Raw genomic sequence first — 19,010 nt, forward strand, 5'->3', positions numbered from 1 at the left:
TGGTTTATTTTATCTTATCCCTTTGGTGCATCAAACATGAAATTTAAGCAGGATATGATTAATGTATCATATCCTGTCTCCCTATCTTGACCATCAAACACACATATCTCTCTTCTCTCCTTCCCAAATTTTAACGGTCACATTTTTTTTTATCTATCGACGATGGGTGATTTAGGGTCAATTTTGTAAACCGACTTTATTTCTAAATTTTATAATACGTGCGTTTGATGGTCAGGATAGGGAGACAGGATATGATACATTAATCATATCCTGCTTAAATCTAATGTTTGATGCACCAAAGGGATAGGATAAAATAAACCATTTTCCTATCCTATCCTGACTTTCCTTTGTAATTTTTATCCTGAGTATAGGCTGGGTTAGAAATTATCCTGATGGGATTAGAAGATCATTCCTTATTTATTATCCTGATATTCTGCCATTTTTAAAATATTGTCATTTTTAAAATAATGATAGCATGTATTTTCTACTATAATTAATAACATTCCATTTTTATAATATTTAATTAATTATGAGAGCAATTTTTTCATTTAATTATAATGATATCATGTTTGTTATCATGTGCGCATCAAACACATGATAGGATTAATGTTTATCATGTCTTTATCATATCCCATCTCTATCCAGCTTTATATCATATCCTGCCTCTATCATATCCTGACCATCAAACGTTTTTCTTTTCACAATATCAGATCCAAATTTTTGACCTTTGCAGGCTTTCAATCAAAAACACCTTCGCTGCTATGTGGTGGGTGAGAGTGATGCTGGTGCTCTTATTGCCGTTTTCTCTTTTATTCCACCAAGGTTGAAGCAGCACTACAACAAATAAGGAAGAGCATGTTTGTCCACCTTCATCTTGTGGAAAAATATCAAATATAAGTTACCCATTTCGATTGAAAAATGACCCAAAACACTGTGGAGACAACAGGTACGAACTAGTTTGTGAAAATAATGTAACAATTTTATATCTATACTCTGCGAAATATCATGTCCAGTCCATCAACTACAACAATTTCACAATCCGATTGGTAGACCCTGGTGTTCAAAAACATAATTGCTCTTCCCCTCCTATCAATTTCTTGTCTCAATCTAATTTCTGTGAGACCTATAATTTTTACGATGATAATTGCAATGACCCATACCAGGCAATTACCGATCAAATACGATTGAGAAAGCTCAACCCAGATCCATATGAGCTTCTTTTTAATTATATAGTTTACTTGAACTGTACCCATTCAGTGACTAACAATCACGAATATGTGAATACTTCTCCCTGTGTCGATTGGCACTCGGAAGGGTATATTTATGCTATGGCTGGTGATTTATATGCTGAGGACATGCAAGTTGGTTGCCATGTGAAGTTGGTTACTCTCACTTCTTGGTCGGGTTTGCAAAGAAATCAAGTACTTTCATATGATGTAATTCATAAAGCGTTAGTCTACGGATTTGAGGTTTCATGGTTGCGTCTTGCTTGTAATAATCTTTGTGGAGATCAAACACTAAGAGCATGCTACTTTAACGCTTCCGGCCACGTAGTGCTTCAATGTTCTCTACCCTCTTGCATTGCTTTTGCTGGATATGGGACCTCTGGTTGTGGTAATGCAAACATCGTTACCAATTACAACTAATTTTCATCCAGATTACAACTTTGTTTCTCATGAATAATAATTTTTTGGTGATGCAGGGATATGGTACCACCTAACTTTATATATAAAAAGTAAGAATTTATCACTTTAATTTCTCTCCTTTATTTGCTAAATATTTTTCTTCTATTATATCACAAATGTGAGTTTAAATCTGGATTTCAATGTAAAAACTTTGTTAATTGACTTTTTTTTTACTGCAACTTTCTTAATTGATTTGAAACAGTATCTCTGTAACAAGAGCTCTTTGAATTATGAGACTTATTTTTATACTATTTGATGAAAAATCGTGAAATTCATAAAGAATTGTGAAGCCCATTTCACAATAAATTGTTGGATTAATTATTTAATTAATCAATTATGGATTGACAATAATCAATTATTATAAGTTGATGTCATAATATAAATTATGGTCTATTGTGTTAAGCACTAATTATATGATGAATTTTAGTGATTGGGCTTTTGTTACTAAATGGACCGTGATGGGTTGGACCATTTAGATAAGCCCAATGAGAGGTCCCTGCCCTCAGCCGTTTAGCTATTTAAACGTCATCCCATTAGACGGTTAATTATTCTGAATATTGGTGAAAACCTAGAGCTAGACGGAATGAGGGTAGTTACCCCTCTCATAGTTGTCGGCGTTGTCTACGGTTATCCTTCATCAACATAATTCAAAGGTACACAATCTCTTGTTCTTTCTTTGTTATTGATGATATGCTATAATTTGTATCTAGTGATCTATGGCTAAAAACATTAAAACTTTCATCAATTGGTATCAGAGCCAAATAGATACATTTATGGCTATCACTCTGTTAATCGTAGGAATAATTGTTAATTTGTATGATTCATGAAAGTGGCAAAATACGTGAACGTGTACTGTATGACTTTCAACATTATCTCTTGATGCCATATGTTTGTTTCAATACAATGAATATGTTTAGTGAATATGGTACTCTTAAATCGACGAACTCTATTCTTATTAGACCAATTTAATAGTGAATCAAAGGGTCTATTTCAAGTTTGATCTAGGGTTTTATTATATATGTTGAACAAAAGTTGATTGTTGATACAATCTTTTGCCGAAACCTACATCCCATGAACCGTATATAAGAACTCAGCCTTATTTGTCCAGATTCCGCAAAACCCCAATAATCTAATTTCTCTCGATTGGATTAATAATTCGTGAAATTGAAAGAGGGAAAATCTTATTCGATCAATTCCGAGCCTAAAATATTCGTAAGAAGATTTGATTTATTTTGTACTCATAAAAAAATTGGGATTTAAATTAGTTTATGAGATGTCTAAATATTTGATGTATATTAATATGAGAATCATATGTTCTTTTAAATCATGCATTCTTTAGATTTAAGTCTAAAATATAACACTTATGTAAATTATTCTTTTAAAGTGTTAGTATTGTGAAGAATCTTTAGACTCAGTCTTATATTCTTGTCTCAAATATCTTGTATAAACTAATATATTTTGAGAATTGTTGATATTGTATTTTTGATGCATGAATCTCAAAATTTTGTCAAATCTTGTAAGGATTAGATAGCAATTAAATTGAGAATAATTTATTTCGAATCATGTATTCTCAATATTTGAGCTTAAACTATTGTGAATTTTTAGAAGGTTCAATTTTATTAATTCTAATGCCAAATATATTGAATTTAATATATTCTTTAATTCATATTGTCTTAGCATAAAAATCCAAAGTTCACTAATTGATCATTCTTTTGGCGACATATTTGAACTTAGACACTTGTGCCTGATTCTTGTCACAAATTGATTTAAAGCGTCTTAATAATATTTTGTTTTCAAAAGGAGTATAGTAAGTTGTATATTATATATGTCATTTATATTAATTGAATCTAAAATTGACATATTTATCTTTAATATACATTATGTTTTCTGCTATACACTCTAATCTAGACCCTTAATTTATTACTCTAAATTTTGTGACAAACACCATTAACTATCTAATTATGTGTCTTGTCGCAATTAAATATTTGGATCACAATTATGTTGAACTATGAATGAGGCGTGGTTGCATTTTTTTTTATGCTAAAATTCTAATGATGAATTGAAATTTGTAAGCCTCTTTGTTGTTTATCTGTTAACTATTATCAGAACAACTTATTAAGAATTGAGGCAATTTTGAAAATATTTATCATCCTTACATCTGAATTCTTATATAAATCATATTGATTTATAATTAGAGTCTCACATATGTTTTTTTACAATTGCTTATTCTCCATTGATGAATATTTTGAGATGACTATATTATAAGATATTCTCGTTAAGTCATCAACAGTCATTGGCTCTAAATATAAGGATGAATGTCACACTCTCCGAGGTATGTTGTGATTTAATTATTTTATCCTCTTGTGACTTATTGCTTATTATTGCATATATGAAGAAATTTAGTCTTTCTTCTCTTGTGTTGAGCAATTATGATATCCTATATAGAAGTGAAATCCTTTTTCAGAATATTCTAAACATAACTTTGTTGTTATATACTATTTTCTTACTATAATGCTCCATTTTTTATTTATGTTCTTTCTAATTTATAGTGGGAGTATTGAAAATTTTATTCTAAGAGTTCTATTCTGGATAAATTAGAAAACTATTTGACACACTTCTATTCCAAATAATAACTTTTGTTATTATACTACTTCATATAAAAGAAATTCTAAAGTCATATTTATGATGTGCTAATTTAAAATATTGTTAAGCACATTTTTCTATCATTTGAATATGACCGAAGTTGAGTAAATTTAAGTATAATTGTTTATGCATCTCTTAAGCATAAACATTATTTATTTGTATAATTGTAATCTCACCCATCGTGGGTACAATTATGCGAATTTTTGTTAAATAGATTAGCATTATATTGGTAACAGTCATACCCTATCGGTGTGTTGTTATTAATATAATTGTTATTATTCAATGTACCTAAAATGTTTATACTTATGTCAATTATAATACTCTATCAATGTTTAAATTTTGAGACATAAGAATTGTACATTGTGATGATATAGTTCTTACTTATTATTATCCTTAAGGTTCTTGAATGAGATTACAATAAGTAAGTTACCCTATTAAAGACATGTAGAAAATTGTATAAATTTTTGCAATCCAATATTATTACATTTTGAATTAAATTTCTACCTAAATGTGATTTTTTTTTATATATAAATATTTTGGATTGCTACTATCCCTTTGTTATGTGAGTGACGGACATACCCTATCGGTGTGACGTTACTTAACATATCATTTTGTGATAGAGAAATAGTTGAATATTTTATTTAAAATATCTTTCAGACTTTTTAATTCAACTATCATTGTCTATTCTCTATCAAGTGGGAGAATCATTGCTATGTATTGTGTAACGTGATGGACATACCCTATCGGTATGACATTACTTAACATAATCATCCTTGTGGGTAAGATAGTTTAACTATCATTCTCCACCAAGTGGAGAAAATATCATTCTTCAACAAGTGAGAAAAATTCTACATGTCAACTAACTATATCTCATAAACAAATATATTTATTTGTTTTTTCATATTTTAGATATGAAATTTTTTGTAGAGACTTATATTGAGGATATTAGTTATGCTATTGCTATTCTTTAATACTTATGGAAGCTTATGACTATTTTCTCTTATATCCTCAATAATAATAAAATAAAAGTCTTGTGTATTTCCGCTGCTTGTAACCTAATTGTTTCTCAAATTTGTTGAAGTATAAATTGTAGCATTTGAGTTTTGAGTGAGTTATTAAAATTGTGAACAGAGTCTTATATCCTATTTTTAGAGACTCATCACACTCGTATGATGATAAATTTTTTATATAATCATCATACTCTGTCATATAACGGTTACTATGTTTATAAAATTCTGTGGAATTTTAATTGTGAAAAGGAGATCTTGTGTTACAAAATTCTTAAATGAAAATTTACGTTCTCCTTAATTCTAAATGCAGAATATGTGGTTAACTACGAAACCCAATTCTTGATAATATCTGTCATTGATAAAATATGTATTTATGGGGGTTTCATATTATCCTTGAGTTACCACTTGTGTTAATAATTCTGCTATGCTTATGTGCAAAATATGTGGTTGAGTTCATGAAACTCTATTGGTTAAAATTATATAACCACTTATGTTGATAATCTTGCACTAGTAATTGAGTATCCCACTGTTGAATATTACATTATTATAATATTTTGTATCAGTGATCACTAATGAGAATCTCACTTACTCTTGTTTATATATATGTGGGATCAGTGGGAGTGTGTACACAATATTATATATTACGAGCTCAAATGAGAAATCTCACTCTTGTTTATATATATATGTGAGATCAAGAGAAATGTGTACACAATTATTGTCGTTATCGCCATATACTCTTGTGCACACTATAAAATATGGCATAGCTTAAGAGACTTTAAACTTTAGTCTCATTCTATTATATTGAGATATATGTTAAAATTCTATCGATCTCAATGAGCATCATAATTGGATGTTTAAGTCAATTTTGTTGGAATATGCACAATAACTTCTTGGCATGCAAATATACATTGTGCTTCTGTTTTACCAACATTCCACATTTTTGAAGTCATAAATAGTAAGTACAATGTATAATATCAATACTCCTATCGAGTATGATATTGTGTTCTTGTGGTACTTATAATTTGAGATAATCATAAATGTTCTTTTGTTATTGACATTCTAGTGGCCACATTAATCCACATCTTTTTCTTTAAACTAAGTGTCTATGTTAATCCATTTTTGGGATTATTGAATTTCCTATTTTGCTTTTATGGATTTTCATAGTCACATTTTTTATAAAACTTGGATTAATTGAATGTCGTAGAACATTTATTGATTTTTTGACTAAATGTAATTACATTCTCTTAATAGGCTATCCCTATAAGTAATTACTACTCTTATACCTATGTGGATATATGACTTTTATGGAATTGAAAACTCATTGGCAGAACCACTAACCACATACTTATATATGAGTATTGTAACTCATAATGATTTGATTAAGTCTATGTTATTTTGGGTTAGTGGGAGTTTGTTATAACATTTTTTAAAATGCTTGGGCTATTCTTTAGTGACATATTCTTTTTAATTCAAACGTGTCACTATAGATTCATCATTTGTTCGAAAAGTGAGTTTTTGATCTGTATGATTTGTTTTCCCTATCGGATTCAATTTCTGCAACATCAAAGCTTACTTCTCTTTTGAATGATTAGTGCTTTGACCATACATGTAATTTTAAATTTTTAAATTCTTTATGACAAGTGAATTTTTATTTTTTCAGTAATTGAGTATTGTCATCCAAGTAGGAGATTGTTGGATTAATTATTTAATTAATCAATTATGGATTGACAATAATCAATTATTATAAGTTGATGTCATAATATAAATTATGGTCTATTGTGTTAAGCACTAATTATATGATGAATTTTAGTGATTGGGCTTTTGTTACTAAATGGACCGTGATGGGTTGGACCATTTAGATAAGCCCAATGAGAGGTCCCTGCCCTCAGCCGTTTAGCTATTTAAACGTCATCCCATTAGACGGTTAATTATTCTGAATATTGGTGAAAACCTAGAGCTAGACGGAATGAGGGTAGTTACCCCTCTCATAGTTGTCGGCGTTGTCTACGGTTATCCTTCATCAACATAATTCAAAGGTACACAATCTCTTGTTCTTTCTTTGTTATTGATGATATGCTATAATTTGTATCTAGTGATCTATGGCTAAAAACATTAAAACTTTCATCATAAATTGCATCTCTCTATAAATTGTTTTTGGTAATATCATCAATTTATTGACTCAAGTAAAATTTGTTGTTGCTGATACTATCATCGCAATCAAAATAGGTGAGTTCTTTACTTCTTTAACCATTATACTGTGAAAAAAAAATTAACAAGCATGATTTAATCATTCCAAAATATTTCTTATTATGCTGAGTATATTTGACATTGTTATTGACATTTGATATGTGAATGTTTAATATTAGTATTAGTATTCACACCTGTGCAACTAACGAGGAGAATTGTCCATACAAATTTATAATTAATATTAATTTTTTTTGAACGGAAAAATTTATTAATAACTAAATCTCTACGCAAGACGAACACAGACCGATAAGACAAAAACTACATAGGAAAGGGTGTCGTAAATAGACAAAACAACCAAAAGAAAATTCATACACCACACACCATAAACACCAATAAAGACAAGACTCAACCAAAGGCTACCGCATTGATGACAAATTACAATCAATTTTCGAATAACACACACATTGAGTGTGAAAGCTATTTTAGGTTAAATTTTTGTTGTTTATTGATCAGTTGATTATTGAGAGCCATGCTTTTAAACTTGACGTGTCAAAACTTGCCGTACAAAGAGGCTAAAAGGTCTAATATAAACAATAAAGATAAAATTTTGCTCCAAAAATAAAAAAATAAAAATTTTGGGCCCGTTTGTTTCAGATTTTTTTATTTCTGAACCAAATATTTTGACTTACCTCATATCAAATAAAAATATTTGGTTCAGAAAATGGACTGCACCATTCTTGTTCCTTTTTATTTCATAAAAAAGATACATTTTCTTTAGAAATACGACTTTTTTTGTTTGTATAATATTCAAGAACAGCCTTAACCCTTGATAAAATATGGCCAAATTTGCTGAAGTATCTATATTTATCTTGTTGGTATAACATTACAGGTTTCTTTGAAGTATCAAAAGGACAAATTAACTCAAGGAAAGACGTTTATTCATTCTATGATGTAGGCTTGGCAATAGGACATTACATACTACCATCATTATTAGCTACTAGACTTCTATTTGGGATAACATTTTTCATTGCACTACTGATATACAAATGGCGAAAAAGGCATTGGTCAATGTATGAATGTATTGAACTATATCTACAACAACAAAACAATTCCATGCCTATTGGATATTCATACAAAGAAATTAAGAAAATGGCTAAAGGTTTCAAAGACAAATTGGGTGAAGGAGGTTTTGGCACTGTGTTCAAGAGTAACCTTCGCAGCGGCCCTTGTGTGGCAATCAAGATGTTGGGTAAGTCAAAAGGTAACGGGCAAGATTTTATAAATGAAGTTACAACTATTGGACGAATACATCATTTGAATGTAGTACAATTACTTGGACTTTGCATTGAAGGATCAAAACATGCTCTTATTTACGAGTTCATGCCAAATGGTTCACTTGATAAATTTATTTTCCCTGGAGAAGGGAGTATAAACTTAAGCTACAATCAAATTTATGATATTTCAATTGGAATAGCTCGTGGGATTGCTTATCTCCACCACGGATGTGAAATGAAGATTTTACATTTTGATATCAAGCCACACAATATCCTTCTTGATGAGAACTTTATCCCTAAAATATCTGACTTTGGATTGGCAAAGCTACATCCGGTAGAGAAGAGCATCGTCACAATGACCGCAGCAAGAGGTACAATTATATGGCTCCAGAGTTGTTCTACAAAAATATTGGCTGAGTGTCGTATAAAGCTGATGTTTATAGTTTTGTTATGCTTTTGATGGAGATGGCAAGCAAGAGGAAAAACCTTAATTCCAATGCAGAGGATTCAAGCCAGATTTATTTTCCCTTTTGGATTTATGATCAACTTGAAAAAGAGAGAGAAATAGAAATAGAAGATGTCACAGAGCAGGAAATGAAAATAGTAAAGAAGATTATCATTGTCACTCTTTGGTGTATACAATTGAAGCCAAATAATCGTCCATCAATGAGTAAAGTAGTGGAGATGCTTGAAGGAGATATTGAAAACCTTGAAATGCCTCCTGAGCCAACCATGTATCCAAGTGAAGTAATTTCGAGAGATGAAACAACATACTCAAACCAATATTCGATGTCGAGTGACTTCATTAGTTCTAGTGGTTAGTAGAGAATATTTCTTGACACTGCACATATTGTAATTTGGTAGAATCTAACATATCTAGAGAAGTACACTTGTTTTTATGTACCATTAGTATTAGAATATAGTTAGTTAGAGTGTTTGAGAAGTTTTGGCTAAGAGTTAGTTACATAACTAAACTCTATATATAGGAACACTCATGTATCATTTCTAATAGGAAACAGAATATGTTTCATTATGTATATTGCTAGCTATCATATTGTATATTGATTAGATGATTAGTTGTACCTTTGACCATCTTAATGTAGGCATAGTTTAAGGAGATAAATTAGGCAATTGTTTAAAGACTCTGATATGACAGTGAAGTGGGACTGTGTATATATTAGCCATTCTTCTATGTGAAATAAAGAGAATCATTCCATAATTTATTATGGCATCAGAGCTAGGTTCTGGTGAGAAAGAATCTGTGGAAAAACAGGAGGTGGTAAAAAAGACGCCATCTCCGTATGATCTGAATTCGAATGACAACCCAGGAAGCATAATCACCCAAGTCCAACTTCGGGGTGAAAATTATGATGAATGGGCAAAAGCTATGAGGACCTCTTTACGTGTACAACATAAATGGGGGTTCGTCGAAGGAACCATAAAGAAGCTAGATGAAAACTCACCAGAAATGGAGGATTGGTGGACTGTCCAATCGATGGTGGTGTCTTGGATCTTAAACACCATTGAAGCTTCTCTGCGTTCTACTATTTCCTATTTGGAGAGCACAAAGGAACTTTGGGACGACATTAAAGAGCGATTCTCAGTTGCGAACGGGCCAAGGATTCAACAACTGAAATCAGAACTTGCTGAATGTAAACAAGGAGGAATGTCCATGGTGAACTACTATGGAAAACTCAAGGTGTTGTGGGATGAACTGGGAAATTACCAATAGATACCAACGTGCACATGTGAAGGGTGCAAATGCAACATCAAGGCAAAGTTAGAGAAACAAAGGGAAGAAGAGAAAGTGCATCAGTTCTTGATGGGATTAGATGATGTGTTATATGGAACGACTCGCTCTAGCCTTCATGCAACTGATCCGCTACCATCGTTGAATCGAGTATATGTCACTTTGGTACAATAAGAGCGCGTGAAGGCTATATCTAGGACCAAGGAAGAAAGAACAGAGATTGTTGGTCTTGCTGTGCAGACCGGTGGAAGGGCAAGAGGACGCGGAGACGCAAAAGACAAAGGCATAGTCTGTTCAAACTGCAATCGGACAGGGCATGATAGCATGGGTTGTTTTCAAATTGTCGGATATCCAGATTGGTGGGGGGATAGGCCACGCCATGAAACAAAAGCAGTTGCTCAAATGAAAGGGCAACAACAGGGACATATTGCAAATTCTGGATGAGGCAGAGGCATGGGTGTACGAGCAAATGCTGCCCAAGCAATTATTGGAAGAACAGCAGAGGCAGCGACAGAAGTTGACAAGGGAGGGTTGGCCGGATTGAGCACAGAACAGTGGCAAACTCTTGTGAATATGCTGGACAGTCATAAGGGAAATTCCAGTGAAAGAATGACAGGTAAAGAAGCTTGGATTATTGATATAGGGGCTTCAAATCACATGACAGGAAATTTAAGATTGCTTCAAGAATTGAAGGATGTACATGGATGTCCTGTAGGATTGCCAGACGGGCAGAAAACTGTTGCAACAAAGGAAGGAACAACAACTCTTGATGGAGGACTGAAATTAAGCAATGTGTTATATGCGCCTAAACTGAATTGTAGCTTGATATCTGTAACCCAATTAATAGATGAGACAAACTGTGTAGTGCAATTTACTAACTGTATGTGTGTGATGCAGGACCGCACTTCGAGGATGCTGATTGGATGGGGTGAACGAATAGATGGGCTCTACTACTTCAGAAGGATACAACATGAGAAAGCTTTCAAAGTTGATTGTGGACTGTCACTTGATATTTGGCATAGGCGAATGGGGCATCCTTCTTTGAAGATTACTGAGTTAGTTTCAAATATTAGTAGTAGGAATAATGACTATGGAAATAAGGCATGTGATGTTTGCCAAAGAGCTAAGCAAACTAGAGATAGCTTTCCTTTAAGTAATCATAAAGCAGCTAGTGCATTTGAGTTAGTTCACTGTGACTTGTGGGGGCCTTATAAAAATCCATCTTCATGTGGTGCTTGTCATACCCCAATTTTTGACCCAAGATATTACAGACACGTGTCCTCGAACCCTGATCAAGTCTTAGACTTTTCAGCGAAAAATTCGGCAGAGAGGTATTTTAAAATACCTCATATTTGGTTCCGAGTCGGGCCCTCTTCTCTCAATTTTTATTTTTTATTTAATCTTTTATTTAAATTCCTGTTAATTCATTTTAAATTGTTATTTTTATTTTTATTATTTTAGTCCTTCTATTTTTATTATTACTATTATTATTATTGTTTATTTTCAATTTTTGTCCGATAAAATATCCAAATCCACCACAAGACAGCCTGTCCTGTCCCCTTGTACCAAGCCAAGGCAGACTTCTGTCGCTCCTTCAACATACTGGATGTCTCAAACCCTCTCTATAAGTAGAACCGATTAGCACCCAAGAAAAGGAGGAATTTTTCCAGCAACAAAATACACAGAAAAAACAGTTCTTTCATTCTTTTTTTTTCGAACCTGCAATCACAACAACAATTTTCCAGCAAACTCACTTCAACCAAACCAAATCACAACATCACACAAACACCAACTCAAATCAGCCGTAACAATTCTCAAACACGAATTCATCACGTCCAGAATCGAACAAGGCACCATGAACCTTACACAAGGTCGAAATTAACAAACGACACAAGCCTCAAAAACAGCCATCACATAACCTACAAATCCAAAACCACCACGAACCGACACACACACGTACTGAACCACAGCCGTTTTCGTTTCAAAAGAACAAAGGTAGTGTGATTCGTTTTGTTTTCTAGATCTAGGGCTTTGTAAGTTGTGTTTGGAGATTTTGAGGGAAGAATTGGAAAGAGGAGAAAAAAAGAGTTGGAAAGAGCAAAAAAATAAAAAATAAAAAAGGGTTAACCGCGGCGGCGCCGCCGTCGGAGGCGGCTAACCGCCGCACCGGCCACCGCCGGCAACCACCCACTCCACCGGAGTTTTGGAGAAGAAGAAGATTGGAATAGGAGAGAGAAGAGAGAGACCGGTTAGAGAATTGCTTGAAGAGAGAAGAAATTTTGGTAAAATGAAAGGGAAATGGGTCTAAACCCATTTATACTCCCCTGAACCGGGTTGACCCATAACCCGTCTGCACTGACCCAGTTCACTTACCTCTAGGCCCATTTCATTTCTGCTTAATTCCTGCACCTCTCACTTTACTGCTTGCACCCCCTCCCTGCATTGCATTTTATTATATTCGTGCATTTCAACTCCGTTTAACCTCTTTTATTTTCTTCTCATGCATTTTTTTTATTCGTTTAACCTCTTTTATTTTTCTCTCATGCATTTTTAATAACGTTTAAGCTCTTTTATTTTCTTTCTCATGCATTTTTAAATTCGTTTAACTTCTTTCATGCATTTTTAATTTCCTTTGCATTTTTATTATTTTTTGCATCACATTCTTACGTTTACTGTTATCATATGCATATTTAAATTTTGTCATTAAATACAAATCAATCCAGAGTGCTCTGGTCCATTTTATTTTCGCATTCATTTTTATTTTATTTTCGCATTACATCATATGCATATTTAAATTTTGTCATTAAATACAAATCAATCCAGAGTGCTCTGGTCCATTTTATTTTCGCATTCATTTTTATTTTATTTTCGCATTACATTCATATGCATATTTAAATTTTGTCATTAAATATAAATCAATCCAGAATGCTCTGGTCCTAATTTAACTATTAATATTATTTCATTCTCCAGAACAATCTGGTCCTTGTTAATTAAATTAATCCAGAGTGCTCTGGTCCTAAATCTATTTTCTTTCACGCATTTTAATTTCTCTAGCATTTTTATTTTCGTTCTCATGCATTTCTATTTTATTTCTTGTTCGTATCTCATCTCATCTTATTTATTTTTATTTTTTATCGCATGCATTTAAATTATTGTTATTTATTTTATTGCAAAATTTAACATGTAATTAGGGCCAATGTAAACATAAACGAAAAATAGCGTGCGTGTGTGGGTCTTTTATTTCTTTACAGCTTTACATATTAAAAAAAATGCAAAAAGATTAGGTTAGGGACTATGTAGTGATCCAACGTCACTACAAATCCACCCGCTTTTATTTTTATTGCTCCGTTAAGTCTAATTTTCAATTAATCTTCAAAAACAACAAAAACATGCAAACATGTCAAAATCACAAAAATATTTTCATAAACAAACCTTGATCTTAAATCAAGTGATCGTTCATTTTATTACTTTCTTAATCAAATCATCAATCAATTCTAATTCTATTTCGAGTCTATTTTTCTTTCAATTAAAAAAAACACAAACAAATTCTCATTTGCCATTTGGCTTTTCATTTTAAAACCTTTTTCAAAAACTATAAAAAAAACACAAAACAAATCAAACGTCAATTTCTACCCCGAACTACGAGGTTTTGATCCCTCACGGGTACGTAGGCAAAGGACATGTGTCCTTCCAAATCAATAAAAACATAGATAATTTAGGTCTCTAATTTTATTTTATCATTGCTAATTCCATTTTTTAAGCAAGCAAGTTTATAGCACAAAAGTTAAATAAAATCAAGAGGTTCTCGTAGAGTACTACGAATATTTAGGGTGCTTAACACCTTCCCTAAATATAACCAACCCCCGAACCCTTAATCCCTAAAAACGTGGTATTTGAACCTTTTTCCACTTTCTTTTTGAAAAGAATTAAATGTTCAGTCGTGAAAACAATTTAGCGGAACGAACGCCAATCAAAAAGGTCTTTCGACCAGTCCGAAAAATGACGCGACAGAAATGGCGACTTCACTGGGGATTAAAAGTAAGAGGGGTAAGCCTAACTTGGCCTTATTAAAAATTTGTGCGATAAACTTGCTAAAAATTTTTATATTACGTGTATATTTGTTCTCTTTTCTTCTTTATCATTTCTTAAACATGAGTGGTGAGAAAATAAGTCCTACACCCGGACTTGAGGGAAATATAAGATAGGCGTGGTGAACTCATAGTGGCATACCGAGAGTATACTCGTGTCTTGGCACATGTGAGATGATCACACTTAGCGGAGGAGCTTGAAGTGATATTTGTCGGCGTGTGTTTTCACGTTTAGACTTTATTGCTCTTAAGTTTCCGTTTGCACGCTAAGGACCTTTAGTAACCCTTAACCCATCTTGGCTTTTTAGGACGTAGTGCGGTGGCTAACCGGGTGTTTTCTCGGAATTAGTCGACACGCGATACTACACTCGAACGAGACTTTCCTACGAACGTTGTTGGACCGGGTGTTTTCTCGGTATCCAATAAAATTCGGAGGGGGTTGGACTTTGGGAACTTGGTAGAACCTTTGTGACGATTGCAAATTAAACCATAGTCCTTACCAAATGGCGTTGTTACTATAAACTCCAACATTGTGGAACTAAACCTCACCATGTTTTCACCGTTTGTGTTGCATAAACATACATACATGCATTCATCCATAAATATTTTTTTTCCATCCATTAAAATATCGAAGAACTTATATAAGTTTTTTATAAACATCATAGGACATGGAAAGTGTTGGAAGGAGAACTCATGGGTATAAATTCAAAAGTCCGGATACAGAAAGTTTAAAGAGCTTGACAAAGATGGTGAAGGACCCAGATTATTTTCAGAAGCAGTATGGTAATTTACTCGATGTCCTCAGGACAAAAGTGGATGTGGTGCTCCTCAATACTTTGGTTCAGTTCTACGATCCGATCTATCATTGCTTCACATTCCCAGATTTTCAGCTTGTCCCTACCTTAGAGGAGTACTCTCATTTTGTTGGTTTACCCGTGCTCAACAAAGTACCCTTCCAGTCCTTTGGACTCACTCCTAATATCCGTACCATCGCAAAAGCCCTTCACCTTGAGGTAGCCGATATAAAAGACGAATTCACCCTTAAAGATGGCCTCCAGTGCCTATCCTACAATTTCCTTCACCAAAAAGCCGCCATTTGCTTTGAGAAATCCAAAACCAATGCTTTTGAGTCTATCATTGCCCTGCTTATCTATGGTATAATCCTCTTCCCAAATGTTGACAATTTTGTTGACATGAATGCCATTCGGATCTTCTTAACCCGAAACCCGGTTCCTGTTTTGCTCGCTGACACCTATATTTCTATTCATGAACGCACTCGTAAGGGAAAAGGGACCATCATTTGCTGCACACCTTTACTCCACTGTTGGATTACCTCACACTTACCCCGTCCTAAACTTCGACCAGAACGAATCTCTTGGTCCCAAAAACTCATGACCTGGACCCCAAAAGACATAGTTTGGTTTAACCCAGCATGTGACCCAGAATTCATCATCAACAGTTGCGGGGACTTCAACAACGTACCTCTTCTTGGTACGCGCGGTGGAATTAGTTATAGCCCAGTTCTTGCTAGACGACAGTTTGGGTATTATATGGAGATGAACCCCGTGTACCTCATCCTCGACAATGACTTCTTCCTCTACAAAAAGGATGAAGTAAATCAAAGAACGCAGTTTGAGAAAGCCTGGTATTCCATTGTCAGAAAAGATAGAAATCAGTTAGGAAGGAGGTCGTTTATTACTCATGAAGATTATGTCCAGTGGGTCATTGATCGAGCCAATAAACTGAAGATACCTTACCCTCGACAGAGATTGGTGACCTCAACCATTTCAGCTATACCTTTACCTTTACCTCTCGAGTCCTTGGATGGGTATCAGAAGCAGTTGGACATCGAAAGACGTGAGAAGTCCATGTGGGAAGGGAAATACCGCGAGAGGGATCGAGAATTAGATACTGTGAAGAATCTATTAGATCAGCAGATTCGGGCTAATCACAAGGAAAAAGATGAAAATGCTAGATTGAAAGCCTTTATCCAAGAAGACCAGGATTTGCTGGACAAGATTTGTCCTGGGAGAAAAAAGAGACGCATGGATCTCTTCGCAGGGGCACACCCAGACTTTGAGGAGTAATATGCTTCAGGGGTTCAAGAATTTCCCATTTGTTCTCTTTTCTTTCAAGCTTTCCATCATGTACTTTGGAGTCTATCCTTGGCTCGGTTTTGTTAAAAGGAAATTACCTTGTGTTTATTTCAATGAAATTTTTGAATCATGATGTTTACGGAAATTGCTGTTATAAGTCCTTCGATAAACAAAACAAAAAAAATAGCATATCTGTTTTTGCATAAACATATCATGCATCATCTTGCATTTCATAAATTCAAAACTCGAGTCTCACCAAATTTTCTTGTCCAAAAGGTCAAAAGTGGTCCGATGTCTTCCTCCAAATTCGGCTCGCATATGCAAACACATCAACTTGATCAGCTGGAGCAAGAAGTCCATGAACTTCGTGGAAAGGTAACGACACTTCGGGTTGAGGTGGAGAAATTAACTAGCCTAGTATCTTCATTGATGGCTACAAAGCAATCACCGTTTGTCAAACAAAGGCTTCAGCCACCCTATCAACCAATGTGCATACAACAGCCTCGACAACAGGCTTTGCATCAGCGCACTCCTCCGAGTCCGGCCCCTCAGTCGGTTACTTCTCAGAATCAGGCTCAGGGAGTATCGCAATTCAACCCAATTCCTATCAAGTATGCGATTTTGCTTCCTATCTTGCTTAAGAAGAGACTTGTTCAAACCAGGTTACCGCCTCGTGTGCCAAACCCCTTACCATCATGGTATCGCGTTGACCACACATGTATTTTCCATCAGGGGGCGCCGGGTCATGACACGGAACAGTGCTATGCTTTGAGGGATGAAGTGCAGAAGTTAATCAAAGATGAATCATGGTCCTTTGAGGACCCAGATATAAAAGTACTACTTCAACCACATCATCTGGCTCCTCACTCTATTGCCGCTGTTAGGCCCACCATGGATGCTGTTCAAAATCTGGGTCATCAGCCCCAGTTTCAACGACATCAACAACAGCCTCGGCAACAGGCTCAGAAAGCTCCGCAATATGACCTGATCCCTATGAAGTACGCCAAGTTGCTTCCGTATTTGCTTGAGAGGAACCTTGTTCGGACAAGGCCACTTCCTCTAAAACCAAAGAAATTGCCAGCTCGATGGAGACCTGACCTCTGTTGTGCCTTTCATCAAGGGGGACTAGGTCACGACACTGAGCAGTGCTATCCTTTGAAGGAAGAAGTCCGAAAGTTGATTGAAGACGATCTCATACCTTTTGAAGAGTTTGAATTGGAATGTGCAAGTTAATCCGCTATCGGATCTTGGAACCTGATGTTGATGCATTAGCTGCAATTGGGTTTTTGTTGATGTTTATTTCTACTACTCATTTGTTCAAATAATATGTTTGTTTGTTGCTTTATGTTTTTTCAAAACAAAAAAAAATCCTCCCGTCCCACCCGAAACGGAAGTGAACTTGTTTAGGGCTTTCTGCTTTATGTATTTTCATCATTAGTAAAAAGTCGCTTCGATCCCGACTTTGTTTTATTTTTGTGCTTTTCTGGAAAAAATGGTAATACAAAAAACCAAAAAATATTTTCCTTTAATCATCTCCACATATCTGCATAATCATAATGTTTATATCAATAATCAAATCATGCATTATTAAACCCGTTGAACACTTAAACCCTGTACTCTCTCTCGACTTTGAGTTCCTTATATCCAAGACTGAAGAGGAGGATGATGAAAAAATTTCCAATGAGATTTCTCGCATACTGGGGCATTTTGGTCGTCGAAGCCGCAATTATCAAGAAAGATTTGTCCAGAAGAGGACATTCATGTACAAAGACTGACACAATTTGCCTCACATGGGCATTGTACTTCAGTACACACTTCAACAGGGGCAATCCCCCTCTATCCCTCAATATACAACGTAAAGGCAGTGCTTCTCGTGGAAGTAAAAGTCCCGTCAACAGAAGTTCCAGTGATATAAAAGTATTGCCACTGTATGTCTTGGACAGTTATGTCAAAAGGATAAGTATGCGACAAATAAAGTTCGTCCCCGCGAATGTCAAAAAGTGACTTTGTGCTCAAAAGTGTTTTACCCAATTCCGGGGGCAAATGGATGCCAAATTACAATCCATGGTAGCAAACTTGTATGTCCAGATGCAGTCAAGAAATACTTTGTCAAAAAATGAAAGCTCGATGAGTCACAAACATGATAAAGCGACTCAGGCAAAAATGAGCGTCTCGGTGGATTGAAAACCTGAAAGGGCAGTCCAGGCAAAAATTAGAGACATAAACAAAAATGATTATCCTGATAGATTGAAAACCTAAAAAGGCGATCTATGCAAA

General features: G+C 34.4%; 1 protein-coding gene and 2 pseudogenes across 1 annotated transcript; all 3 read left to right on the top strand.

The window, feature by feature from the left end:
- Window positions 1-761: 761 nt before the first annotated feature.
- LOC146952973 (LEAF RUST 10 DISEASE-RESISTANCE LOCUS RECEPTOR-LIKE PROTEIN KINASE-like 2.1) lies at window positions 762-9,707 on the top strand (annotated as a pseudogene).
- Window positions 9,708-9,803: 96 nt separating this feature from the next.
- Window positions 9,804-11,428, top strand: LOC146952974 (uncharacterized; annotated as a pseudogene).
- A 3,292-nt stretch (window positions 11,429-14,720) lies between these two features.
- Window positions 14,721-16,878, top strand: LOC146952975 (uncharacterized). Its single transcript, XM_085707313.1, has one exon. The coding sequence runs from the start codon at window positions 15,306-15,308 to the stop codon at window positions 16,722-16,724; it is 1,419 nt and encodes a 472-aa protein (XP_085563439.1). The 5' UTR covers window positions 14,721-15,305; the 3' UTR covers window positions 16,725-16,878.
- The last annotated feature ends 2,132 nt before the right edge of the window (window positions 16,879-19,010 follow it).

The sequence above is a fragment of the Medicago sativa genome, chromosome 1, assembly GCF_051527215.1.
Source record: "Medicago sativa cultivar Bolivia chromosome 1, Bolivia_mono, whole genome shotgun sequence".
Classification (NCBI taxonomy): domain Eukaryota; kingdom Viridiplantae; phylum Streptophyta; class Magnoliopsida; order Fabales; family Fabaceae; genus Medicago; species Medicago sativa.